Source organism: Panthera uncia, assembly GCF_023721935.1.
Source record: "Panthera uncia isolate 11264 chromosome B3 unlocalized genomic scaffold, Puncia_PCG_1.0 HiC_scaffold_1, whole genome shotgun sequence".
NCBI classification, from domain to species: Eukaryota; Metazoa; Chordata; class Mammalia; order Carnivora; family Felidae; genus Panthera; species Panthera uncia.
This window is the reverse complement of record NW_026057582.1, coordinates 73,533,494-73,560,563: the sequence shown is the minus strand read 5'-3', so window position 1 is coordinate 73,560,563 and position 27,070 is coordinate 73,533,494. Positions and strand designations below refer to the sequence as shown.

At 41.3% G+C, this 27,070-nt stretch overlaps 2 protein-coding genes across 2 annotated transcripts in view; one reads left to right on the top strand and one right to left on the bottom strand.

The window, feature by feature from the left end:
* Nucleotides 1–6,861, top strand: part of RPGRIP1 (RPGR interacting protein 1) — a 47,511-nt gene extending 40,650 nt beyond the window's left edge. Inside the window, 3 exon segments of the mRNA XM_049613161.1 lie at nucleotides 123–207; nucleotides 3,095–3,225; nucleotides 6,666–6,861. Of these exon segments, the coding sequence (XP_049469118.1) occupies nucleotides 123–207; nucleotides 3,095–3,225; nucleotides 6,666–6,778 (329 nt within the window). The 3' untranslated portion in view covers nucleotides 6,779–6,861.
* A 191-nt stretch (nucleotides 6,862–7,052) lies between these two features.
* The window catches only part of SUPT16H (SPT16 homolog, facilitates chromatin remodeling subunit), a 39,645-nt gene continuing 19,627 nt past the window's right edge, over nucleotides 7,053–27,070 (bottom strand). Inside the window, exons 8-26 of the mRNA XM_049613149.1 lie at nucleotides 25,825–25,915; nucleotides 24,573–24,646; nucleotides 24,323–24,435; nucleotides 22,293–22,358; nucleotides 22,083–22,178; nucleotides 21,859–21,974; nucleotides 21,616–21,769; nucleotides 20,785–20,912; nucleotides 20,188–20,323; nucleotides 19,956–20,082; nucleotides 19,583–19,701; nucleotides 18,764–18,889; nucleotides 18,322–18,434; nucleotides 17,931–18,006; nucleotides 17,424–17,593; nucleotides 10,019–10,148; nucleotides 9,232–9,361; nucleotides 9,032–9,109; nucleotides 7,053–8,372 (exon numbers count right to left, since the gene is read on the bottom strand). Of these exons, the coding sequence (XP_049469106.1) occupies nucleotides 8,227–8,372; nucleotides 9,032–9,109; nucleotides 9,232–9,361; nucleotides 10,019–10,148; nucleotides 17,424–17,593; nucleotides 17,931–18,006; nucleotides 18,322–18,434; nucleotides 18,764–18,889; nucleotides 19,583–19,701; nucleotides 19,956–20,082; nucleotides 20,188–20,323; nucleotides 20,785–20,912; nucleotides 21,616–21,769; nucleotides 21,859–21,974; nucleotides 22,083–22,178; nucleotides 22,293–22,358; nucleotides 24,323–24,435; nucleotides 24,573–24,646; nucleotides 25,825–25,915 (2,189 nt within the window). The 3' untranslated portion in view covers nucleotides 7,053–8,226. The remainder of the gene's footprint in view (nucleotides 8,373–9,031; nucleotides 9,110–9,231; nucleotides 9,362–10,018; nucleotides 10,149–17,423; nucleotides 17,594–17,930; nucleotides 18,007–18,321; nucleotides 18,435–18,763; nucleotides 18,890–19,582; nucleotides 19,702–19,955; nucleotides 20,083–20,187; nucleotides 20,324–20,784; nucleotides 20,913–21,615; nucleotides 21,770–21,858; nucleotides 21,975–22,082; nucleotides 22,179–22,292; nucleotides 22,359–24,322; nucleotides 24,436–24,572; nucleotides 24,647–25,824; nucleotides 25,916–27,070) is intronic.

Here is a 27,070-nt window from a genome sequence, read left to right as displayed (position 1 = left end):
GAACCCCAGCCAACCTCTGTTTTATATCTCAGTTTTCCATATACCACTTAATGAAAGTCTTAGTGCCCAAATAGCAACAGTACATGATTCTTGACTTTTTTCCCCTCTTATCCTTAATACAGTGATAGACCTGGACCCACTGGAGCAAAAAGGCCGAAGGCAATTTCTGTTCACCATGCTGAATGCACAAGATCCCGAACAAAGACAGTAAGTATCTGCTTTCCACTTTGAAAGAAGGGAGATATTATCCATTCAGGAAGTCAGGAGTTTTGTGCTGATATTGCATATTTTAATAACTTCCTTCATATTAATTTTCTCAGTGTATTTTTTATCTACTTGGATCTAATTTAGGTTTGTGACTACCTGATAAATTATATAATCTCATAGGTTTAATTCATTTCTCACCCATGCCAGCCCCTGAGAAGCACTATTTCTGTGGCAGCAACTACTTGAATACTAGCAGTGCCCTATGTGGAGTGGCCAAAACACTTTTTTTTTGAACTGTCCTTTTTGGTTTTATGTTTTTTCTTTTTTTTTAATGCTTATTTATTTATTTTTAAGAGAGAGAGAGAGAACAGGCAGAGGAAAGGTAGAGAGAGAGGGGGAGACACAGAATCCGAAGCAGGCTCTAGGCTCTGAGCTGTCAGCACAGAGGCTGACGGGGGGCTTGAACTCAGGAACTGTGAGATCATGACCTGAGCTGAAGTCGGACGCTTAACCGACTGAGCCACCCAGGTGCTCCTGTTTTTTCTTTTAAAGAGAGAGAGCGAGCATGAGCAGGGAGAAGGGCAGAGGGAGATAAAGACAGAATCTCAAGCAGGCTCCATGCTCAGCACAGAACCTGATGAGGGGCTTGATCCCACTACCCTGGTATCACGACCTGAGCTGAGATCAAGAGTCAGACACTCAACCGGCTGAACCACCCAGGCGCCCCTGGAAAAAAACACTTTGACATTCTCAGAAAATTTGATTTATTTCTCACAAACACGGTACCATTGCTAGCTTACCAAATATTATGTCTTTATAATATTAATTTCATATTTATATTTTAAAAATCATTACAGGATTACTTTGATGTAACTGGAGTCAATCTTAGGCCTACTACCAATTTTAGGAAGATGTCCTTTTTATTCATATGAGATGAAGAGGCCTCCATTTAGAGGTTCCAGATGAAATGCACAGGACATACTTCTAAGAAAATTATGCATTGTTTAGCTGAAATTTGAAATTCAAATTTAAGTGGGCATCTGTTTTTGTTTGTTTGTTTGTTTGTTTGTTTGTTTTTTGGCAAGACCCAGCAATGCTGCCTCCTTTTCAAGTATGTGGGTAAGAAATAATACAGGGCTGGTGTTTTAGCCCAATAAATTTGTTTAATTTGCATTTACTTTGTCTCCAGTTAGTCATAGAAAGGATTGACAAAGGAGCCACTGAAATAAACAGTGAGTCTGACTTCAATGTCATTGTGGACTTAAACAGCAGCTTATTAGTAACTTTTGGGAATGGAAAGCATTTTGGTTGTTCCCCTTCTGCATCAGTGTTAAATTTAGCTATTTCATTTCTTTGTTCTCTCTCAGCATTCTTAGAATACTCCCTCCCTTCATTGCCTTACAGTGGTAGTCTCTTTCTTTTCTTTTTGTACTCAACTTTTCTACTCAATTTTAGATTTCAGTTGATTTTACCTTTCTTTTTGCCAGTGTCATGCAGTGGACAGAACATTGGCTTTGTAACCAGACAGACTTGGTTTTGAATCCTGACTCTTGCGCTTACTAGCTCTCTGATGGTCGAATTTTATTTAACTTGAAGGCTCCTTTGAGGATACAATTGAAATAACATAGTTTATCTAAAGCACTTGGTATTGTGGCCTGTATGTAGTAATGCTGGTTAACATCCCTTTCCTGGGAAAATTGGGGTCCGGAGTCAGCATTATCTCTTCTGTATATCAGTAAGGGTACAGAATATCAGTAAGGATCCAGAAACATCCTCACATATGAATGTTGCTTAAAGGGCTAAGAATGTATCATTTTGGTGGTGCCTGGCATGCATCTCACAACTCTTGATCTCGGGGTCATGAGTTCATGCCCCACATTGGGAGTAGAGCTTCAGAAAAAAATAAAAAGAATGTGTCATTTTTGGAATTTCTTTTTGTTAGCTCAATCATGCTTAGCTGTGATTTTAAGAGCTTGAATTTTTAGCCTTAGTCTTGCCCCTTAGCACTATTAGCCATCAGTATTTGCTTTTAAAAAATTAATAGGGATACAGAATGTCCAGAATAGGCAAACCCAGAGAGATGGAAAGTGGATTTGTGGTTTCCTGGAGCTGAGGGGAGAACGGGATGCAGCTGCTTGGTGCCTCTCGGATTTCTTCTTGTGGGGATGAGCACGGCTTGGAATTAGTGGTGACAGTTGGGCAACAACATGAATTTATGAGAACACACTGAATTGTACACTTCAAAGTGGTTAAAACAGCGAATTTATGCATGAATTTTATCTCAAATAATTGAATAGGTACTAGTTTCTAGAATTCAGCATCCTTCCTCACTAGGCCAAGTCAAGGTAATAATGATTGCTGTTGACCACTCACTGCTTGCGAGGCAGGGCTGTGTGCCCTCTGGAGTCCTGTTCCCAGATTTGCAATTCTTAAGGAATATGCTTTCACTTTCACAAGATGTATTGTTTTGTAATTCTGTATTCTTTCTGTTTTCCTTTATTTGGGCTTGATACCCAACTTTTATTTAAAAACCTAAAAACTCTTCTTCTCCTATAATGTTGGTTTTTGCGCAAACACCTCCACTGCCCGTATCAGATCTTTCATCAGAGTTGTAAACTATCTTGAAAGGCATTCTATCCCAACAGTTTGGAGTCAACTTGATATAGATTATCTTGAGTCTTAGTTCTGTCTTCTCCAGGCCTGTTGTTGCTTTAAAATACACCAACTCCTTACTCTTCTGCCATTACAGTCTTGTAAAATGGAGGCAAGGGAAAAATGATTGAGGGAAAACATTGTATAATTTATGATTACGGTTATCTTTATATATGTATTTTAAGCCTTAGGGTATCGGTAGTACTGAGTTAAATGGAATTTTTTTCTCCTTTAGTTTAAAGTTTACAGTGGTAAGCGATCCTATGGACGAGGAGAAGAAAGAATGTCAAGAAGTGGGATATGCGTTTCTGGAACTGTGGCAGATCATGGAGTCGGGAAGAGACCTTGTAGAGCAAGAGCTAGACAGTGAGTAATACCTTGTCATGCTTCTCAGCTTCAATTATTGCTAAGGAAATCAGCCTAATCATGAATACTTTTCCTGATTTACCTTCGGTATGTAATTACCGTTATGAAGTGGATGATACAAACTGGATCCAAATCCCTATGGCTCTACTTTTTCCAGAAATGAAAGTAGTCACTTGTGTATTTTAGCCCATGTACCTCATGACAATTAGAATACAATCTATTAGGAATCCCCAGTGTTTGAAATGAGGGAATTTTGAAAACACAAGTACAATTTCCATCAAATTTAAAGATCAGAATGCCTGATTTCTCTTAAGCATGTGAGGTTTGTAAAGACAGCTGATACCCTCCGCTTTTAATGTGTGACCTTGCACACTGTCTCTTCAGCAGACACCAACTCTCCTGCTACCTCATGCCTCATGGTATTTCTTACCAAGTCTTGACCATATGGCTTTGGAAATGTCTTGACTGCATCCCCACTACTGTAATAGTTTTCTTTTTTTTAAGTTTATGTAGTTTTGAGAGAGAGAGAGAGAGAGAGAGCACGAGCACAAGCTGGGGGGGCGGGGAGCCCAGACAGAGGGAGACAGAGGAGAAGTGGGCTCCTTGCTGATAGCAGAATGTCCGATGTAGGGCTCGAACTCAAACCGTGAGATCATGACCTGAGCCAAAGCCGGACACTTAACTGACTGAACCATCCAGGCGTCCCCGTAATAGTTTTCTAAACTGGTCTCTCTGCCACTGGTTTCTTCCACCCCATTTCCATCTGCTATAGCGTTTCTGTACAAAAAGTTTGTACAGAACTTCTCTGTACACCACATTCTTCTTAAATCCATTTTCAACATTGTTTGCTGTTAAGACTGGCACAGTTTTAAAAATATTTTCATTTGAATGCCTTTACGTGGGCCCTACTCCATCCAGTCCCCACTGCTCTCTTACTGTACATACCTGGGGATTTCACGCATTTACCGTATCTGTTAGGCTGTAGTGGGCAATTAAAATCACACACTACACCAGTGGTTTTCAAATTTCCAGTCATAATCAAGTAATGGGTGGTGATATTAAATGAGTAAGTCATGACCAGAATTGGGAGCGGGGAGACTGTAGAAAATATCAGAGTGCATGGCATATAGATTAAGTATTTTGTGACACTTTCTTATGTACGTTATGTATTGAATCATGATCTAAAATTTTTATTAATTATAATAAAAAAATTGAGGAATACTCTTCAGACCAGGGGTTACAAAGTTCAAACTAGCTGGTAGACAGGATTCTTCATTATATTCCTCTAGTACCTTTCCAACTGAGGTACCGAGCAAGCGGTGTGACCTGTCTATGCCTGTGTCCTCAACTATAAGATGAGAATAGCAGTCGCGTCCTCATAGGGATGTCACGAGGATGGAGGGAATTCTCTGAGGGTCGAGGGAGAAGGAAGGGTCGAGGGAGAAGAATGTTCGGGACAGCAGAAGCTCGCTGGGCACATGGCGAGTGGGGTCTTTAGCGGTTTTCCAACTTGGACCTCTGAGTTCTATTCCCGTCCCCATTCCCTGACATGCAGCGCTCTTCCTGACTTCTCTGCCCTTTGCATGTAAGGAAAATCCCCCTGGTCGTGACCTCAGAATTTCTAAAGCCAATGAATGTGTCTCGATTATTTTGACAGAAAAATTTACAGTAATTTCCTTGTTATGGCTTCCCTTCCACTCAGGCTTTAATCCTATTGGTCTGATTTTAATAACAAAACATTGCTGTCCAGCCCTGCAGCTCCCTTCCCTCTGAGCACGTTAAAACTCGGCTCCGTGCAAATTGTCCTGAGTGGTAAGTCAGTGCAGTGCTGTTTTGGCACCTCCTGCACTGTTCAATTAAGGTCAAGTTTTCATCCACTTAATTGACTCTGTTCTTACCAATTTTCCGATTGTCAAATCCAGTTGGTTTCCTTATTCATCCTGCTTGACCTTTCTAAATTTCTATTATTATTGCTCATTCTCCTTTTTAAACTCCATTCTCCCTTGTTTTAGGCCGTTTCAACTTTCTGTATCATCCTGTGGGGGATCCTTCTGTTTCTTTACAGCTTCTTCCTGGGTTTGAATGTTGGGATTCTCCTGGTTCAATTTGTGGCCTTTTCTCCACACACCCTCCCCCTGGGGGTTTGCATTCACTCCTGGGGTTTTAATAATCTAAAAATGATCTCAAATCTAGGTTATCAGTCTAGATTTTATTTAAAATCTAGTAGACCAAGTCACTACTTCTCTGTTCTTAGTACCCAAAATTTGCCTTGAATACAACTTTGTACCTTGCATTCCTTCTTACCTACCATCCAGTTATCCAAGTTAGAATGGTCATCCTGGATTTGGACCTACTCCTCTCTCCCAGGATTTCATCACAAAATTTTATTTTTTATTTTTATTTTTTTAATTTAGTTTGAGATAGGGGTGCCCAGGTGGCTCAGTCAGTTAAGTGTTTGACTTCAGCTCAGGTCATGATCTCGTGGCTCGTGAGTTCGAGCCCCACCCTGGGTTCTGCACTGACAGCTCAGAGCCTGGAGCCTGCTTGGGATTCTGTGTCTCCCTCTCTCTCTGGCCCTCCCTGGCTTGTGCTCTCTCTCTCAAAGAATAAACAAACATTAAAAACAATTAAATTGTTTTGAGAGTGAGCACACACAAGAGAGCATGAGTGGGGGAGAGGCAGAGACAATCCCAAGCAGGCTCCACACCATCAGCACAGAGCCCAACACAGGGCTTGAATCCACAAACCATGAGATCATGACCTGAGCTGAAATCAAGAGTTGGACACTTCACTGAGCCACCCAGGAGCCCCTATTTTTAGCTCTTAAACGTTCTGAATCTGCCCTTCTCTCTCCACCCTGTTATACTTCAGACCCCTTCATTTCTCTCCTGTATTGCTACAGCAGCCTCATAACTACCCTCCCTGATACACTCATGCTCCCAGTTATAGTCTCCAAATAACGGTGAGAACTAGAACTCAAAAATCACTACGTCTAGGACACTTCAGTTAAAATCACGTTCCTCACAAGACAGGCCTTTATGGTTGGGCCCCTGCTTATCTACGCGGCTTCGCTCCTACCACTTCTCGCACCTTTCCGAACTCCTTGTGTTCTCGTGTCTTGGCCCGTGCTCGGAAGAGCTTACTTTCTAGATTCAGTTCAGGGATCGTCTCCAGACCACCTCTTCTACTTCCTCCACGCCGGCCAGGGTGGGTGCCGCTTCCGTGCGTCCACAAAGCACCTTGAGTTTTCATCGCAGCCCCCCTCACCCCCACCCTGTACTGTGCTGGGAGGGCCTCACCCTCCTTCCCTTCCACTAGGTCGAGCCCCAAGGAGGAACTTCAGTGCCGCCGCCGCCTGCCACGGCACACTGCAGGTATGTAAGTGCTTTTTAACTGAATGATGCTGCCGCCTGACAGGCTTCCTTTTCTTTTCCCGACAGTTGTCAGCCCTGAAGATCAGGCCACCCGGATAGGAAGGCTGAAGGTGTCCCTTCAAGCTGCCGCCGCCCTCGACGCCATTTACAAGGAGATGACAGAAGTTACACTTTCGTGATGGAGCAAGTACTATTCCGTTCTAAACTCTCTGAGGGAACCGCAGTAAAAAGTCTCTTATAAAGTAACTTGCTATGCCGTGAATTTGGTTTACTGTGATGTCTGGTCTTTCCACCTAATGACGAAAGCTTAGAACCAAGTTACTTTTTGTGACCCTCACTGGATAAACGCATTATTCTCCAAGGTCTTAGCGCTCTCACGGGTGAGAAGAGGACCTGCCCTCAGGAACTGCGAAAGGACGGTCACAAAAGGTGACTTTACAAAAACAAAACAACAACAAAAAAACCCACAGTTTATTTATCTTTTAGTTCTTCCAAAATTGAAAATATCAAGTCCTACTGCTAAGGAGAAAAAAAACAAACAAAATCCGAGACCCCTCCCCCCCTCTTCTCTTAAGGTCACAGAACACAGGAGGGACAGGTGGGTACAGAGAACCGGGAGGGGGAGGGTGGCAAGATAAACTCCCCGAATACTTAAAAAGCTGTTCGACAGAAACTGTGATAAATACAGGACAATGCAAGACAAGTAAAAATAAGGAGCAGCAGTGACGAGAGGCTGTGTTGTAGACGTGGCCTCCCTTCCTCTTCTCTTTTCTCATCAGGGTATTCTAGGCCCAAGGCATGACCTGCCCCTTCCAGATCTAAATGTTGATTCCTCTGAGCCTCCTCCTAGATTTCACTAGAAGCAGTGTTGTGAGGCACGACCATTCTTCCTCAGACACATCAGAAAAGGACCAGTGGTGACTTTGCTTCTACCATTGTACCCTGTGTGAATTTGTAAGGAGGATGAAACCGAGCCAGGGGGTGTCCCTGCTTCTTGTCTTCCAAGGCAGCAGAAACACCTCTATCGGCACGAGGCAAACAGGCAGGAAAACTCAGGTGGAGGTACCGGCCCGATCTGCCCTCACTAGCTCAAGTTGTATGGTTTATCACAACTATCAGCAAATTCCAAGAACCTTTTCTTGAGCACTGCAAAGATGGAACTTAAAAGAGATGTGAGGAAGGTCATGGCAGTGGGGCAGGATGGAGGACTGAATCTGCTGGTCAAGAACCATGGTACAGGTAGTTAGGGGTCACCTCGTACCAATGTCTTGGAAACATAGCTTTGAGACATCAAAGAGTAAGATGTCAGAAGCCATCGATGTCCTGGCGGAAGGTGACAGGAAGAGAGAGGAATGAAACGGTATTTATCAACAGCGGAAGCCTCTGCCCTTCTTCAAGAACACCTCCTCCCTTGCCATCTGGATGGGGCCACTGGCACGTGTCCTGGTGGGCCTGGAATTCCCCGAGTAGATTGGTCCACACAAATGGCCCCCTAAACCCATAAACACAAATGGCAAAACTTCAAAAGGAAAAAAAAAAAAAAAAGGAAAAATACAGTTTCTATGTCATGTAAAATTTGTAGGGGTTGGCTGGATAAAGAATGGAGCTGAGGACCAGAGTTCAGAAGTTACTTCCTCTTTTTCTTGGGGGGTGCAGAGCTGTGTCTGGAACCACGGTTAGAGCCACGGCCTGAGCTGTGCACAGATGCCTTCCTCTTCCGGCTCATACTTCGACTCTGTTCTTCTTCTTCCTCGTAACGACTTTCACGGTCCGCTGAACAGGAGAAAAGAGGCATTACTAGTTAGCTACAGGGTAACTTTGGTACCTAACAGTACTTAATAGCATGAAGTAACACAGGGAATGTCCTCTGGAGTCAAGTATGTTTTAATCTCAGTCACGTATTAGTTGTGTGATCTCAGGCAAGTACTTAACTTTCCTGAGCCTTGGTTTATGTTATTTACACTACAGAAAATTGTTCTAGGATTAAATAAGGTAGCCTATGCAAAGTACGGATCCGATGCTTGGGGTCCAGTAGATAGTGTTCCCCTTTCACCTTTAACTGCTATCTAGCATTTGGTTTCAGAGTAACTAAACCACTATTACAAAAACCTTCCTAACCTGGAAGAGGCCCAGAAAGTTTGACTATTATAGGACTTAGACTTGGAAACTGAATAGCCTAATTCTTCCAAGACTATGTGGCTATCATAGCTACAGGCCCACTGCGGCTGTGAGCAGATGAAGAATGACAGAGTCACGTCACTTGGAGGGTATGGACACATTCCAGAACTCATTTGCTTGTCTGGCTGATGAACTTGGAGCTATAGCTCCCCATCAGTTTCACAGTGTTCTTTTGGTACTCTTCTTAGGCCAAAAAAAATCTCAAAATACTAAAATCCATTAGAAATTTGTGCTTCAAAAATAACAAAGTTTACCTTTTCGGGCTTCTTCCTCCAGTTCATCCCAATCCTTTCCACTCTCTTCTTCACTGCCTAATGATTCCTTGGAATAGTCTGGAATAAAATTAAGCATTAGTCATTAGACAGGAATGGAATGACAGAATTCTTCCCTCCTTTATGGGGTCCAGAAATGATAGATTAGAAAGCCATGAAACATTTTCCCTATAGAGACTAACCTGATTCTTCAGCTTCTGATGAATAATCTTCATCACTATCCTCCTCCTCCTCTTCATAGTCGTCTTCTGAAGGATTGAAAGTCTCATCTTCGATTTCAGACTCTGAATCCCCTTCCTCAGCATCACTCCCCTGGTGAGTTACAGTTGGAGAGCATAATACTATTTACTTGGTTCTTTTTTTGACCTTCACTTTATTAACCTAATTCAACCCACCTAGCACCCCAGCATTATTTCCATATTACATGAAAAAAAACCCAAAAAACCTGAGTGACCAAAAGATAAATAGGACTAATTTATAATTACTAGTAAGGTGCGATTACTAAATATCTAGTTTGTATTTCTTAAAAATTCACTTCATCCTTCCTCACCCAGGAAAATTAACCAGAGATACTCACGGAAATAATGCATTATGCAGAGGTGAGAGAATCATTTTTTAGAAAAACAATTTTTGCAAAATGCCCTAAACTTACACCTGAAACTATTATTACACTGTATGTTAATTATACTTCAGTCAAAAAAACCAAGAACTCAAAATGCCCTGAAGAATTTTTTCCCAATACTAAGAGTCTCCTTAAAAGAACAATTTTGCAATTTCAAAGAAATCTCAGTGGCTACCAGTCTCCAATTAATTTATCAGCTACCTGTAAAACTAACTAGGAGAACAGCACAGTAATACTAAGCTCCCATTTGATCTGGTCCTGTACGTACTACTTCTGTAGCATTTCCTAGCAGCCTGATGGTAATGGGCAACACTATGTACCGGAAAAGAAACCCCACACTCACGCACCTCACCCTCAGGTTCTAGGAAAGACCAGCCACCTTGTTCGAAGAAGCCCTCAGGGTCATCAACAATGGTCTTCATGATTTTAGTCCAGTTGAGGGACTGTACTCCTTCTGTGTACTTTAGGTCACAGGAACTAAGAGACAGGACATGAGTCAAAGTCAATCCTCCGTATTTTCCGAGAATGCACTGTGTCCTCTTGCTCATTAGTATCTCTGAAGAGCAGACATTCTCTGTACTAGGCCACCAGAATAGACCCAAATGGCTGATATGTGGACTCCCAGAGACCAGCCCTCACGACAGAGCAGCATTCCGATGGAAGCAAGCTTTGTCCCTCCACAAAGGTCAGCCTCTCCCAGTTTTCCATTTTCTTTTTTAAGCACCAATTTCCTTGTTCCTCCTTTTGGCCTCTCCTCCTCACCTATGCTTTCCCCTGATTCTACCCTTATTTGCAAGTAGTCTCAACTTATAACCACTTCTGCGCTTACTTTTCAGCTCTGATCGCACATATGACTGCAGTTAAGAAAAGGCAGCTGGCCCTAGCTTTCCCTCCTCAATCTTCCACTGCTTTCTTATGTATTGTTCATTTGATGCAAGGTATACTCGAAGGTAGGAGTTTCTTGTTTAGTACCTAAAGTGCTAAGAAAATGTGCAAGTAACTTTCTTTTTTTAAATGTTTGAGAAAGAGCAGGGGAGAGGCAGTGAGAGAGACACAGAATCTGAAGCAGGCTCCAGGCTCTGAGCTGTCAGTGAAGAGCCCGACACAGACACTGAACTAATGAAGGGTGAGATCGTGACCTGAGCCAAAGTTAGATGCTTAACTGACTGAGCCACCGAGGCACCCCTCAAATGACTTCCTTTTTGTCCACTTCTGTTGAGGAAAGCTCAATCAATTCAAGTGGGTGGGAAGGAAGAGAGAAATGAAAAAAACAAAAAACCACAACCAAAAAACCCCAAAAAGAAATGACAATAGTGAGTATCACTAGAAGAAAGCTTCACAAAACCTGAGAACCACTGCCACAAATCCATTATAGGCCTCATCATATACACTGTAACTTGCACATCGGGCCATGATGGACGGAATAACAAGAACTAGATTTACCTTTCCAATTTAAATTACTAGAAAACCAAACAAAATATAAAACAGCTTTCAAACACTGGATAAAAAGAAACATAGGACTGGGGCACGTGGGTAGCTCAGTTGGTTAAGCATCCGACTTTGGCTCAGATCATGATCTTGCGCTTTGTGAGTTCAAGCCCCGAATTGGGCTCTGTGCTGACGGCTCAGAGCCTGGGGCCTACTTGAGATTCTGTGTCTCCTCCTCTCTCTGTACCTCCCCCATTTGTGATCTGTTTCTGTCTCTTAAAAATAAATAAACCTTTCAAAAAAAAAAAAAAAAGAAGCATAGGACTATAGTCCCCAAAAGGAGGAAACACACAGGGTTTTGTTTTATAACTGCCCTAGTTTTCTGCCTGGAGGCAGTTCCCAGGCTGCTATGTAGGGAGGGGAACCCAATCAGAACCTGAGAGAAAGAGAAGTATTTGGGGATGCTGATACAGCTAGAATTTTTGAAGCTGAGAGTACTGGAGAAGAGAATGACAGAAAAAGCTCTGGAGATGTGCAGAGGGATCCCTTTCAGTCTGTGGCCAAGAACTAATCTGCACATACATGAGAGGAAATTAACCGGAGCTCAGCAAAGAAGCACTGGAAAGCAGTTGGCCACACAATTCCCAGATCTCATACCAAACTGGAAATAGTTCCTGGTCCTACCAGCTTTAACAGAAAGACCTTAAAACACACAGGGAATCAGAGTGCTTAGAAGAGTACTGCCTCAGCGGTGGGCAGATTAGTCCTAGACTAAAAGCTGTTCTGAACCAGCACTAATGACATTTGAGAACAAGTTCTGAAAGATGAAGTGGTATCCAACTCACTTAACTATATCATCAAATGAAGTCTAGAAAAAAATTGTAAAGCCTAGCACCCAGCGTGCCTGGGTGGCTCAGTTGGTGGTTAAGTGTCTGATTCTTGATTTTGCTCAGGTCATGATCTCCTGGTCATGAGGTGGAGCCTCATGCTGGGCTCTGCACTGTGTGTGGAGCCTGTTTGGGATTCACTCACTCTCTCTCAAAATGAATAATTAAAATAAAAAAAAAATTGGGGTACCTGGATGGCTCAGTCGGCTGAGTGTCTGACTCTTGGTTTTGGCTCAGGTCATGATCTCATGGTTTGTGGGTTTGAGCCCTGCATCAGGCTCTGCACTGACAGCACAAAACCTGCTTGGGACTCTCTTCTGCCCCTCCCCTGCTTGTGCACGCTCTCTCAAAATAAATAAATACATTTGAAAGTAAAAATAAAACCTAGCACCCCAAAATGTGTAGTCACAATGTTTGGCAGCCAATCACAAATTACCAGACATGCAAAAGGGCAGAAGAAAAAAATCAGACAATAGAAATAGACCCAGAAAATACAAAGATGGTAGATGGAAGTATCAGATAATGACGTTAAAAAAAAGCTATTATAAACATGCTCCAAATGTTCAAGAAGGAAGACAGGAACTTGAAGATGCTGAAAAGTGAAGATATGAAATTTGTGTAATTAGTCTCAGAAAAAAAAAAAAAAAAAAAGCGGGGGTCGGGGGGGGGGGATGGGGATTGAGGAAAGAGCAAAAATATTTGAAGAATAACGGCCAGAACATTTGGGGATGTGATGATCTAAGAAGCCCAATGCACACCAAGCAGAATAATCATTAAAAAAACAAAACAACCCACAATAAAGCAGATAATAAAATGCTAGAAACCGATGACAGAAATACAAAACAAAAACGTCAGCCTGTTCAGAGGTACGAAGATGACAGCAGACACCCAGTAAGCCAGAAAACAATGGAGCAACATCACGGAAGTATTAAAAAAAGACAATTCTATCTACAGTCAGGAAAAACATCTTTCTGAAGTGAAAGGGAAATAAAGACTTAAGCAAAAAGCTGGGAGAATTTGTCACCAGAAAGCCTGCATCTCAAATGCTAAAGGAGGAGGTTTATGAGGCAAAGGAAAATTAAAGGAGTTAGAAGGTTGGAACCACACCATGGAATGAAGAGCACCAGGAATGTACATATGTGAGCAAATATCCAAGACTTTTGTTCTCATTTTGTAAATTAAGAGGTAACTGCCTGGGGGCGCCTGGCTGGCTGAGTTGGAAGGGCATGTGACTCTTGATGATCTCAGGGTCCTGAGGTGGAGCCCCATACTGGGTGTAGAGATTACCAAACAAACCAACCAACCCATCATAAACTTAATACACAATCATACAATTAATCCAAGGGTGCCTCAGTCGGTTTAGCATCTGACTTTGGCTCAGGTCATGATTTCACGGTTCCTGAGTCTGAGCCCCATGTGGGGCTCTATGCTGACAAGCGAGGAGCGTGGAGCCTGTTTCAGATTGTGTGTCTCCCTCTTTCTCTGCCCCTTCCCCCCTCCTTGAGCTCTCTCTCTCAAAAATAAAAATAAATCCAAAATAAGGCATAAAAAGGAGAAAAGCAACAGAGAACATAGAGGAAAACAAACAGCAAGATGGTAGATTTAAACCCAAACATATTGATAGTTAGCATTAAATGCAAACGGTCTGTTTTCACCAATCCAATTAAAAGTAAAAATTCTCAAAACAGATTTAAAAAAGTGAGACCCAAATATATATTGTCTTCAGGTAAGGCCCTTTAAACATAAAGTAAGTTAAGAACAGAAAAAAAGACATGTCATGTAAGCACTAACCAAAATAAAGCTCGAAGTCCGTAAGAGTATCGTACCAAGCTGATTTTTGAAACAAGGACTATTATCAGGTATAAGGAAGGACATTTCATAATGATGAAAAAAAAATCAATAGAATTAAACCACTAGGCAGACTGACCAACAAAAAGAGGAAACAAATTATCACTATCAGGAATAAAAGGGGACACCATTATAAATTGTATAAATGTGAAAGTTGATAACTTAGATTAAAAAGACCAGTTTGCTGACAGACACAAGAAGATTCTAACCTTTATGTAGAATAGCCAATTCTGAAAAGGAACAAAATCAGAAGACTTACACTACATGATTTTAAGACTTACTTTCTATAAAGCTACAATAATTGTTTCAGCGATATAAGGACACACATAGGCCAATGCAACAGAATCGCATCCAAAACTACACCCTCTCCAAATGGTTGATGGCTTTTTTTTTTTAAACAAGATGCCAGGATAATTCAGTTAACTATGGGGTAATCTCTTCACAAATGATACTAGAGTAATTGGCTATATTTGGGCAAAATACGAATCTTGACCCTTATGCTACAGTAAAAAATTAACTCAAAATGGATCACAGACCTAAATGTAAGAACTAAATCTATAAAACTCTAGAAGAAATCAGAAAACTTTTATGATTTCGGGTTAGTCAATTTATTAAACAAGATCTAAAAAGCGCAAATTACAAAAGAAAAAAATAGGTCAGACAGACTTCATGAGAATTTTACACTTCTAGTCTTTAAGATACTTGAGAAATGTAAAGGCATAGAATCTACTGCAAGAAAACATACACAAAACCTATATTTGATGAAGGATTTATAACCAGTCTAAAGAATTCTGACAACTCAGACAAACAATCTGCTTTTTAACATGGACAAAAATATGAAGAGACTTCCTCTAGGATACAGAATGACACATAAGCTCAACATCATCAGTCATCATGGAAATGCAAACTGAAGTCACAATGAGACAGCACTCCACAGCTACTATAATGGCCAACATTAAAAAGAGACAAGGGGAGCCTGGATGGTTCAGTCAGTTGAGAAACCAACTCTTGATTTCGGCTCAGGTCAAGATCCCACAATTGTGAGATCAAGCCCCGCATCGGGCACTGAGCTGGGTGTGGAGCCTGCTTACGATTCTCTCTTTCTTAAGCCCTCTGCCCCTTCCTCATGTATGCACGCTCAAAAAAGTAAAAAAATTAAAAGACCAACAAAGCCAAGTGTTAAGATGCACAGCAATTACAATTCTCAGGTACTGCAGTTTTTCCAGAAAATCATTTGATAGTTTCTTACAAGGTTAAACGTAGAGACTTTACCACAAACCATGCAACCCAGCAGTGCCACACTTAGGTCATCTACTGAAGAAATGAAAACTTACGTTTACACAAAGACCTGTATGTAAGGTTTATAGCAGCTATTCCTAAGAACCCCCAAGTGGAAACAATTAACATTTCTATTAAGGTAAATGAAGTACGGGATATCCGTGCATTGGAACACTCCTCAGTAATAGAAAAGAATACACTACTGATGCACTCAACAACTTGGATAAATTTCAAAAGCATTATGCTAAGTGAAAGATGCAAGATACTTATGTACCAAGATACTTATGATTCCATTTACATGAAATTCTAGAAGACACAAACCACATAGTGATAGAAACCAGGGACAGGATTACAGGGAGGGGACCGACTTACATAAAAGTGTATGAAGAACTTTTAGGAGTGAAGAAGTGTTCTACATCCTGATTATGATGGTAGATTCGCGACTGTACACATTTATTAGAACTCATCAGACCATATACTTAAATTGGTGAATTTTATTACACGTAAGTTTTGCCTTAATAAAACTGATTTTTAAAAAAATACATTAAGAAATGGGCAGAAGACATAGACACTTTTCCAAAGATGACATCCAGATGGCCAAAAGACACATGAAAAGATGCTCAACATCACTCATCAAGGAAATACAAATCAAAATCATGATGAGGTACCACCTCACATCTGTCTGGCGAAACTTAACAACAGATGTTGGTGAGGATGCAGAGAAAGGAGAACCCTCTTACACTGTTGGTGGGGATGCAAACTGGTGCAGCCAGTCTGGAGAACACAATGGAGGTTCCTCAGAAAGTTAAAAATAGAAGTACCCTACAATCCAACAATTACACTATTACGCATTTACTCAAAGGCTACAAGAATAAGATTCAAATGCGTACATGCACCCAGACGTTTACAGCAGCATTATCAACAACAGCCAAACTATGGAGAGAGCCCAAATGTCCACTGACTGATGAATCAAGATGCATATGTGTGTACACACACACACACACACACACACACACACACACACAATGGAATATCACTCAGCCATCAAAAAGGATGAAATCTTGCCATTTTGCAACGACATGGATAGAGATAGAGTGTACTATGTTAAGCAAAGTAAGTCAGAGAAAGACAAATACCATGTAATTTCACTCATGTAGTGTTTAAGAAACAAAACAGATGAATGTATGGAGGAGGGAAACAATCCATAAAAGACTCTTAGAGAACAAACAGAGGGTTGATGGAGGGAGGTGAGTGAGGGATGGGCTAGATGGGTGATGGGTTCTAAGGAGGGCACTTGATGGGATGAGCACTGGGTGCTGAATGTAAGTGATGAATCACTGAATTCTGACACCAATACTGCACTGTATGTTAATTAACTAGAAATTAAATAAAAATTTGAAAAGAATAAAAAAAAGTCACCTTTACAACACATATTTGGGATATTGTTATCACCTACCTGCCTATGTCTTAAGAAAATCCTCAGGAAAACCATAAATTTGTATCTTTCTCACTATTTCTAAGGTCTCTCAACCCACCTCTTAAGAAGAGAGTCACATCTCAGCACTTCTCCTTCACTGGTAATAGGCAGGGGTGTGTGGAGCGCAGAGCAAATTATACTCACCACTACCCAAGCTTCACCCTTTACCTAGAGTATAACATCTCCCTATTTACTGGAGTTTTGGTACTCCTGTGAGAAATTCTTTTATAGCTGAAGTGTGTATACATGGACGTAAAAGGCTAAAATTCAAGAAGTTTTATCTTATGGGGCATCTGAGTGGCTCAGCTGGTTAAGCATCCGACTCTTGGTTTCGGCTCAGGTCTCAGTTTCATGAGTTTGAGCCCTGCGTCAGGCTCTATGCTGGCAGTGCAGAGCTTACTGGGGATTCTCTCTCTACCCTTCCCCTATTTGCACTGTCTCTGTCTCTCTCAAATAAATAAATAAATAAACTTAAAAAATAAATTGAAAAAATTATCTTTCAGTAAAAGTAAAAGAACTAGTAAGAGATATCCCCTTTTTATAACTAACTGATTATACATGTATTCAGATTTTTATACACCTATCAAGGAGAGTCAAAGATGACTTTTTTTTGATTTTGTATGTGTAAATATTCATCAACTACTGTTGGAACTTCAGGAAGAAGTTAATAACTCTATCTAACAGATGCCAAATTTCTAAGTCCTGGGCTATAACTCCCCAACGGCAGTTTCTCCCTTAAGTCCACCAGCAGATTTTATATACAACATACCATGCTTGTATTCTGTAATCGAGGGATCAAAGGGTAAATGGGAGAGTGCTGGCAGACTGACTTACTTCAGCCATTCCTTGATGGGGTCTAGGGAGGCTACCGGAATGGCGTTGATCATCGTCACTTTCTTGCTGTAGTCCTTGTAGACTATCACCATATCAAAGTTCTTCAGGTGAAACTGAACCCGCTCAAAGTGAATCAGCTCCACTTCATCCAAGGTCACCACAAAAGGTGGCTGTCAGGGAGAAATGAGATCACTATCACATAAGTCCCCTAAAGCACGAGCATTTTCAAATACTTTCAGGGCCTAAAAATCACTACTGCTTTTCGGGAAGACTAAAAGCAATGCAATGTACTGACAAGTCTCAGTATAAGGATTTGCAAGATCAAAATCTTTCCTCAAGGAGAATAAATTTAAAGAAACTGAAGAAACTAAAAAACTACTTAAAGAATCATTTGTTCAGTAAGTCGTGTCTAAGAAAATCTTTAGGAATAGTAAAGACCTAGTTTTCAAAACACCTACCCTTTCTTTTCTCTAACAATTTTCTTACTAAAAGGGAAGAAACACTCACCCACTCTGTAGCGTTTACAAGCGCACTACTAGTGGGCTGAAGGAGGCAGGTACTCCTGTAAGGAGCTCCATTAAATCTGAAAGAGAGTAAGAGAAAGGCTCACAGGGACTGGGCCCACTCAAGAGAAACGTGCTGCCACAATACACTTCTTGCCTTTCCCCATTCCAAACCCAGCTCCAGCATACTCACTGGAGTCATTTACAGGGGAAGCCTCTCAGTCTGAGCCACTCACCCCAGCCTAAAAATGTTCAAGAGGGAATGGATGTCTCAAAGGTTTTTCAATCAAAGGAAAAAGGACACGATCTGTGATGTTAAATTATTATAAAGGAAAAATGACCAATTTTTCTAATAGGCAGATGACACTTCAGGTCAAAAAGAAGAGATATGTTACCCCAAGTCCCTAAAAGGCACTTCGAATTCCAGTTCCTCCTTAGTCAGAGCCTCTACTTTCTCAATGAAATTTTTAAAGGCTGTTTTCAGTTTATGCCTCATTTCTCGTTCCATCTGTAGAAGGAAAAAAAAACTAATTAGCTACAGTTATCACTTCACTCGTACATCCATTCAAAAAGCCTGAAGTACTTTTGTGGTCCTTAATTCTCATTCCTGTGACGCCAGTACGAAGAGTTTAACCCAGCCCACTACACCATTAACTGCAGAGCTGAGTCTGCAACTCAAGTCTGCCCCACAAGCCACTGCACTATACCATCCCCGCACATACTTGAGTTGTTCTGCAGAAAGATGAGGGGGTTATTTACAAAATATAACTACCGAACTCAGATCTGAACCACAAGCTACCTCAATACCCTGCAAATAAAATCCTCAATCTCACAGACCTGCTCAGCATAGAGGTCATCTCGGTCATGCATATGCTGATGTTTCCCCAAGTCCGTGGTGATCTCTCCCACTTCTGTGTAGAATTGCACATCCGTGTGCCGCTTCTTCCCGAACATGATGGCATTCTGGGGGCACGGAGTGGAAAAAACGAGAAAGCAGTCAGAAAACTCAGGCTACACAACAAAGAGGCAAGATCACAACAAAACAACGTGAAGTATAAATAGTATCTACCCTGGAAACCACAGCATCTATGTAAAAATAGTCAAACTGTCCCTGGTGTCGTCATGACATTTGGGAATGTGAGAGCGTATACATTTTTTAAAGTATTCCTATTTATTAGAATGAACTTGGGAGATTTTGCCGAAAATAAACTGTCTAAAGAAACATTTTTCTATTTCAGAGACAGGAATCTAGAGAAAACCTTAGGTTTTGGTGGTTATTATACAGCACACCAAAGGAACATACACGCTTATTAGCACCTTCTAGATTTTAGACACTGTGGACTTTATAAACATTATCTTATTCAACCCCCTTTACCTTTTGTGATAGGTGATATCATTCATCATTTATTTATTAATTTAAAGTTTATATATTTTAAGAGAGAGTGTGTGCGCGTGCACGACAGGGAGAGGGACAGACAGGGAGAGACCGCATCCCAAGCAGGCTAACCGTGAGATCATGATCTGATCCGAAATCAAGAGTTGGACGCTTAATCAACTGAGCCACCCAGGTGTCCCTATTCGTCACTATTTTAAAAGAAAAAGAGTAACAGAAAGATCTTGCCCAAGATCTGACAGCTTGTAAATCAAAAAGCGTACCTTGAGGTGAAAGTGCAACACAATAATCATTTCTCCATCACATGGCTGAAACAAAGCATGCTTGATGTTATTATACAGAATATCCACTTTGTCTCCTCGAACAGATGTGAAGCGGAAACCTGGGGGAAAACAAAGGAAGCAGCTAACCATCAAGCAGCATGAGGTGAGGCCAGAAGACATTGCGTCTTTTCTGGCTGATTGGAACCGAGTCACAGAAAATGCCGCAAACCACACAGAGCTTCTTTCCCTTCCTTGTGCACGTACAGCAATATATATAGATTCTTTCCAGCAGCTCCTTCACATACAGATTATCCATCTGTCATTCCTACAAATGTGCCCCAGAGACAAAGCCCAGACACACGAGAGTTCATACCATTGACGTGGGCCTCCAGGGAACCCTGCATCCTCTTCTGGGCAATGTTTGGGCGAATGTATAGATCTTTCAGTTTGGGATTGCTCCGGTTTAGATTGATCACTAGGGAGTCTTGTTTCACAATGCCCTAAGTAGAACGAGAATTACTGTGAATCCTCATGTAACTGTGTGTCCCCTCCAAACCCACACGTATCCTTTTGCACAATGGTGCTCTGTTGGTGTCCAGGCTCACCTCCTTCTCCTTCTCTTCTGCTTCCCGGGTCTTATAACGCTTCTGTACTTCTTTTATAATTCGGAAAGCATTCTGGAGGTTCAAGGCTGGTACAGTCTGTTCTCCAGGTGCCTTCATATTTGAAGCTCGGTATGTGCTGTGAAAAAGGAGAAGCCAGAACTTACAGAAGTATCTTTATCAGGTCAGGTAACCTGCACTCTTCACTGTATTTTTAATGGACTTAAATGTATTTCAGAAGATAAAGATACCAGTAAATGGTAAGACAGTGTCTGGAAAGCTGAAAAACATCCCTCTTTCTTTTCTCTTAAATAGAGCATGTTATAAATGGCTAATCCACTGGGTGGGAAATCACACTTATTTTTCAAATCTGGCATAGCCAATTATCCCATTCCACACCATGAAGGAACAGACTCCAATGAGGCACACATTTCCTTATTTATGATTCTACTGCAAAACATGTGTAATCAGTTTAACATATATTCATGAGGATTCTAAACTGGTTTCCATCATCAAAACCGTACAAAGCACAATGAGATGTTCCTGAGAGACCACTCCAACCAGCAGGGATGGGGGATGGTTGTTTTCCCGGGGACTCACATTTCCTTGACAAAAGTGGCTTCTGGGTTAGGAAAGATGTTGCCCTCATTCCTGCCAAGAGCACTGCCTGGGCAATAGAAGTTGATTCGCAAGTAAGTATAATCTCCTTCCACAGACATGCTTATATTCTGCTCAAAGAAAAGGAAAGCATTAACAAAATAAACAAGTTTCTTTCCAAAGTAAAGGTTAGTACTTAGAGACATTAAAATTAAATTAGGAGTTACAAGCTGACTGCTAAACCTAGCCTATAAACCTTCACCGAAGTCTAATTTTTTTTTACCTTCACCTAGCTTATTATTTTTGTATGACAAGATGTGTGCTTCCAAATGAATCACTGGCTTCTCAGAGTACCCTGAACCACATGTCCAAAAACATGCTAAAAAATGTTTAATGCGGGGGGCGGGGTGGGGGTGCTTGGGTGGCTCAGTCAGTTGAGCGTCCGACTCTTGATTTTGCCTCAGGTCATGATTCCAGGGTGGTGGGATTGAGCCCCAAGTCAGGCTCCACGCTCAGCATGGAGCCTGCTATGGATTCATTCTCTCTCCAACCCTCCCCCAACTCATGCTCTCTCCCTATAAAAAAAACTAAAACAAAATAAGACAAATGCTTAATGCAAATTATATTTCTAGACTAGGAGATCACTGAACTTTCTAACCAAGTGCAAAATGGAAAAGAAGGAGAACAACAGCAGGAGACAAGGAGAGGGGGAGTCAGCAAAGTGAGAAGGGTGGAGAATGAGCAGAGGGTAGAGGAATCGGAAAAATAATCTATGGAAAGCACAACTCATAGTTTCAGAACCAGTCTGGATAGATCCTGACTCAATGCTCATACCTTGATTGTGGCAATGTGAAAAGGTGTTGCGATACCGAACACAGGCATTATCACGGTCTCGTACTTCTTGTCGATATAGATCTTCATTTCCCGAATATGTGGTTCCTTAGGCATCAAAGATGGGTTTTTATAGGACACGTTAGATTTGCGAGCTCTGGAGTGGGGATAAAAACATTTTTTGAGGAATTTCTACAAATCAAATACAAACCTAAGACAACCTCGTTGCCCAACACAAACTCTTACTTTTGAATCTGTTGCTCTCCTTTCTGTTCAGTCAGTCGCCTCTTTGCTTCCTCGTTGAGTTGAGCTGCCAATTCCTTTTGATGCGCTCTCCGCTTCTCTTCTGCGGTCATCTCGTTCTAGAGGACACACCCAAGTCAGCAGAACTGCCAGTCTTACAGACGTGCCCCAGATGGGAGCCAGAGGACAGAGAGAGAGATCAATGTGGATTAAAACAACAAACTCACTCGTGTTCTTTCAGTAAGCAGTGCTGCCCGAGAACCTCTTCCCAACAGGTCCTCGGCCTCATCTTTCTCCTCCTCTTCCTCCTCTTCATCCTCATTCTATGGGGGAAAAATGAGAATCAGCAATTCCAGTTTTAACCTTTTTAGCCAGTTATTACTTTAGCCTTTCCACAGTACCAAACTTCCTACACCACTTGCTTTTCTTCTTCCTACCTTTAGAAAAATCCCCACATTCTTCACTTTTTTCTTCACGGAAGTGAGGACAGTAGCTGGGCCATCCTGGAATAAAAGGAAGAAGTCAGAGACATTTACAAGAGCATTTAAATAAAGCACTTTCACTTTCTAGCCTAGTATACAGTTGGCCAATGCTTCGAAACTTGTGGATACTAAAATCTCTGGGATAATGATTACGAATACAGGCTTGATGTGAAACGTCCCTCAATCACTTTCTTGTTTTGTTTTTTTAATGTTTATTTTCTTCTTTTTTTTTTATGTTCAATATATGAAGTTTATTGTCAAATTGGTTTCCATACAACACCCCCAGTGGTCATCCCAACAGGTGCCCTCCTCAATACCCATCACCCACCCTCCCCTCCCTCCCATCCCCCATCAACCCTCAGTTTGTTCTCAGTTTTTAAGAGTCTCTTATGCTTTGGCTCTCTCCCACTCTAGCCTCTTTTTTTTTTTTTTCCTTCCCTTGTTTTGTTTTTTTAAAAAAAGTTTTATTTGAGAAAGAGAGTGCAAGCGCACCCGAGTGGGGAAAGGGCAGAGAGAAAGGGGGAGAGAGAATCCCAAGCAGACTCCGTACTGTCAGTGCAAAGCCCGACATGGGGCTCGATCCCACAAACTGGGAGATCATGACTTGAGCCGAAATAAGAGATGCTCACTGAGCCACCCAGGCGCCCTTTGCCTCAATCACTTTCTAGTGGTGATATGTGGCAACTTACTTCTACTTCTGTGCCCCAGTTTATCTGAGGATAAAGTATCTACTTCACAGGGTATCATAATTCAGTGAATTAATGCATAAAAGTGCTAACATAATAAGAACTCAGAAGTATTTGCTATTATGAACATTAAGGATCAGTTCTGCTAAGTGAAAAAAAGAATTATAAAAGACCACAACTGCCCAGAACCAGTGGTTTAGTCATTGACTAGGTTTGGGGAGTTTGGGGGGAAAATGAGGAGTGACTGCTAGGGTACACGGTTTCTTTCTGAGGTGATAAAAATGTTCTAAAATTAGACTGTGGTGCTGATTGCTGGGAATATACTAAAAATCACTAAATTAAACACTTTCAGCAGGTGAACTGCATGGCATGTAAACTGTAACTCAATAAAGCTGTTAAAAAAATTTTTAAAAAGAATCAGTTCCCAATATTATCATGATCCAGGTTCAAGTCACAAGTTGAACTGTGTGGTTTAAATTATTCTCTGTATTTGTGGGGCACCTGGGTGGCTCAGTCGGTTAAGCGTCTGACTTCGGCTCAGGTCATGATCTCACAGTTCGTGGGTTTGAGCCCCACGTCAGGCTCTCTGCTGACAGCTCGGAGCCTGGAGCCTGCTTCTGATTCTGTGTCTCCCTCTCTCTCTGCCCCACCCCTGCTCACACTCTGTCTCTCAAAAGTAAATAAATGTAAAAAACAACAACAAAAAAAAAGGAGGGTGCCTGGGTGGCTCAGTCGATTAAGTGTCTGACTTTGGGCTCAGGTCATGATCTTGCGGTCTATGAGTTTGTGCCCTGCGTCAGGCTCTGTGCTGACAGCTCAGAGCCTGGAGCCTGCTTTGCAATTCTGTGTCTTCCTCTCTCTCTGCCCCTCCCCCACTCATGCTCTGTCTCTGTCAAAAATAAACATTAAAAAAATTTTTTAATAAATTATTCTCTGTATTTGGATGACAATCTCTATTCCTAGCTGTATTGGGTCACTGTCACATGGACCTCTCCCTTCAGCTAGCATTTAACACTTAAAAAAAAAAAAAAAAGTTTGAGAGAGTGCACGCCCAAGCGTGTGGGGGAGGGGCAAAGACAGAGACAACCCCAAGCAGCCTCTGGGCTATCAGCACAGAGACCACTGAGAGGCACAATCCCACGAACTGTGAGATCAGGACCTGAGCCGAAATCAAGCATCGGACGCTTAACTGACCCAGGTGCCCCTAACAAACACCTTTAAGAAAAAAACTCCAAAGAATATAAAATGTATTTTCAATGTTAGTTCATGAACAATCAAAGGTCAAAGAAGAATACACACCTCATCCACAAGCACTGTGTCACCAATGAACAGAGCATAGGTTTTCTCTTCTGGTTTCTTCCCTTCCTTGTTAGTAAGGTCTGAGAATCCCAAATTGATGCTGAAAACCATCCCTAAAACAGCAAACAGGAATCAGTCTATAACCGTGAGAGAATAGAGAAGTGTAGATTTTACACAGAAAATGGGGAAGATGAAGCTAAAGGAAATTATTCAAAAAAGTATTTTCCTACTGCACGCCTGTAAAACTCACCTTTCTTTAGTTTGTACTGATTTTTACTATTAATTACTAAAGAGCCTTCACGGAATTCAATTCCCATTCCAAACCTAAAAAGGAAATGAAGAGAAATTTCAGCAATAGGCTAAAAGATCTCTAACATGGGTCAAGTACAATATATTCTATTTCAATTTTCAGGATAAGGCAGATAAGTATGTTGAGTGATTGGCCCTGCTGCTCAGTCAGTTAAGGAAGAGGATTCGAGGACAGTCTTTGGGCTAATAATATGTTGAAACAGATTTCCTAATTAAGTACCTCGTGTAACATTTATTATATCAAGCCTTCTTTATTTTAGCTTATACACCATATTTAAATTTCAATATTCTACCAGTTTTCCTATAAACAACTTAGTAGACTGTTAAGGGGAATATTACCAAGACCATAGTAAGTGGATTAAGCACAGCAATTAATAAAAATTAAAAACTTTTTTTTATATTTAGGGAGTTAGAAAGCGAGCACAAGTGGAGGGGCAAAGAGGGGGGAGGGTGGGAGAAAGAGAAAGAGGGAGAAGAGAATCTTAAAACATGGTTCTACACTCAGCACAGAGCCAGATGTGGAACTTGATCCCACGACCCTGGGATCACGACCTGAGCCGAAATCGAGGATCGGCTTGACTAAGCCACTCAGGTGCCCCAAGCAAGGTGATTTTTTGTGGACTGTTGGTAACTAGGATTAAGTCACCTGGGCCAAGACTTGGTACAGCCAATGTATTTCCTCTTGTCCATCAGAAAATTCCAGAAAGAAACTATATATCCCAGACTAGTTTCCATCTAAGGAAACTGCCCAGAGCCTTTGTCTTCCAAAATGTCTTTGGTTCTATAAGATGTTGAGTATTTCTAGGTGAAGAATGGTCAAATACATTGGAGAAATACTGGATTAAATAAAAATTGAAAAAAAAAATTTAATTGTAGGATATCTCAAGAGTATTTCATTTGCAAATGTGAGCTGAAGTGTTCTAAAAGAGGACATACACTAAGTAACGACTCCTAACACTAGTATTAAGCCTAGAAGGTCTATTGGCATCTACTACATTGGTCTGCAAAAATCTCTACCTCTTCCCAGGAAGTAGAAATGAAATCTTTCCCACATTCTCTGATAACACTATGTGTTTGGACCGTAAGTTTAAGAGTCCATAAATGTTGGGTGAATTGATCTAAGAATATTTTGCCTGACCACGGCCAGTCATGAAAACTGTCTCAGAGTGACAATGAACTTCATCACATCTCACCCTAGATTTTTGGTTATTTTGTTCAGCAACTCTGGCTTCTGCTTTTTAACCACATCCATGACAGCATTATACACGTCACATATCTTCACACCTAATGACAAGACAGAAAGGAAACATTATAGTATCTTAGGTGGAGAAAAACCCCCAAAAACAAAAATGACCACAAGTTAAAAAAAAATTTTTCTTTAATGTCTTTATCTTTGAGAGAGAGAGAGAGAGAGAGAAAGAGAGTGCACAAGAGCAAGCAGGGGAGGGGCAGTGAGAGAGGGAGACACGGAATCCAAAGCAGACTCCAGGCTCTGAGCTGTCAGCACAGAGCCCGACGCAGGGCTTGAACTCACAAACTGTGAGATCGTGACCCGAGCCAAAGTCAGACGTTTAACCGACTGAGTCACCCAGGAGCCCCTACGACCACTACGTTTCCATCAACATTTTTTCACCTATTAAGTTCCCTAAAGCAGAGTTTCTCAAAGTGTGAACTAAGAAATGAAGCTGCAGGAGTGGTAGGGCTTAGAATTCTTCATTTTTAAATAAACAACTCACCTAGTCACTCTTAGTTACACTGTTTGAGAATCAATGACGCAGGAGGACTATGGGATGCCAGATCTCAGTGAAGTAATTTGAGTTGATAAATGGCGTAATAATTCAAGTTATCATACATTTTGAAAAATAGGACTACTGAATGGGTGAATTACTATTACAAAGACTCTGGCCTTGAGGGAGACAAACCATAAGAGACTCTTAAATACAGAGAATAAACTGAGGTTTGCTGGAGGAGAGCTGGGTGGGGAATGGGCTAAATAGGTGTTAAGGAGGGCACCTGTTGGGATGAGCACTGGGTGTTACACGTAAGTGATAAATCTCTAAATTCTATTCCTGAAATTGTTATTACGCCGTACGTTAACTTGAATTTAAATTAAAAAAATAAACTTTTTAAAAATTAAAAAAAAAGGGGCACCTGGGTGGCTGAGTTGATTAAATGTCTGACTGCAGCTCACGGCATGATCTCATGGTTCGTGAGTTCGAGCCCCATGTCAGGCTCTGTGCTGACAGCTCGGAGCCTGGAGCCTGCTTCTGATTCTGTGTTTCCATCTCTCTCTGCCCCTCCCCTACCCATGCTCTGTGTCTCTATCAAAAATAAACATTAAAAAAATTTTTTGAAAAAAAATTAAAAAAAAAAAAAAAAAAAAAAGGAGGACTCTGGCCTTAATGTTTCATGATCTATAGTATGAACACAGTCTTCAAG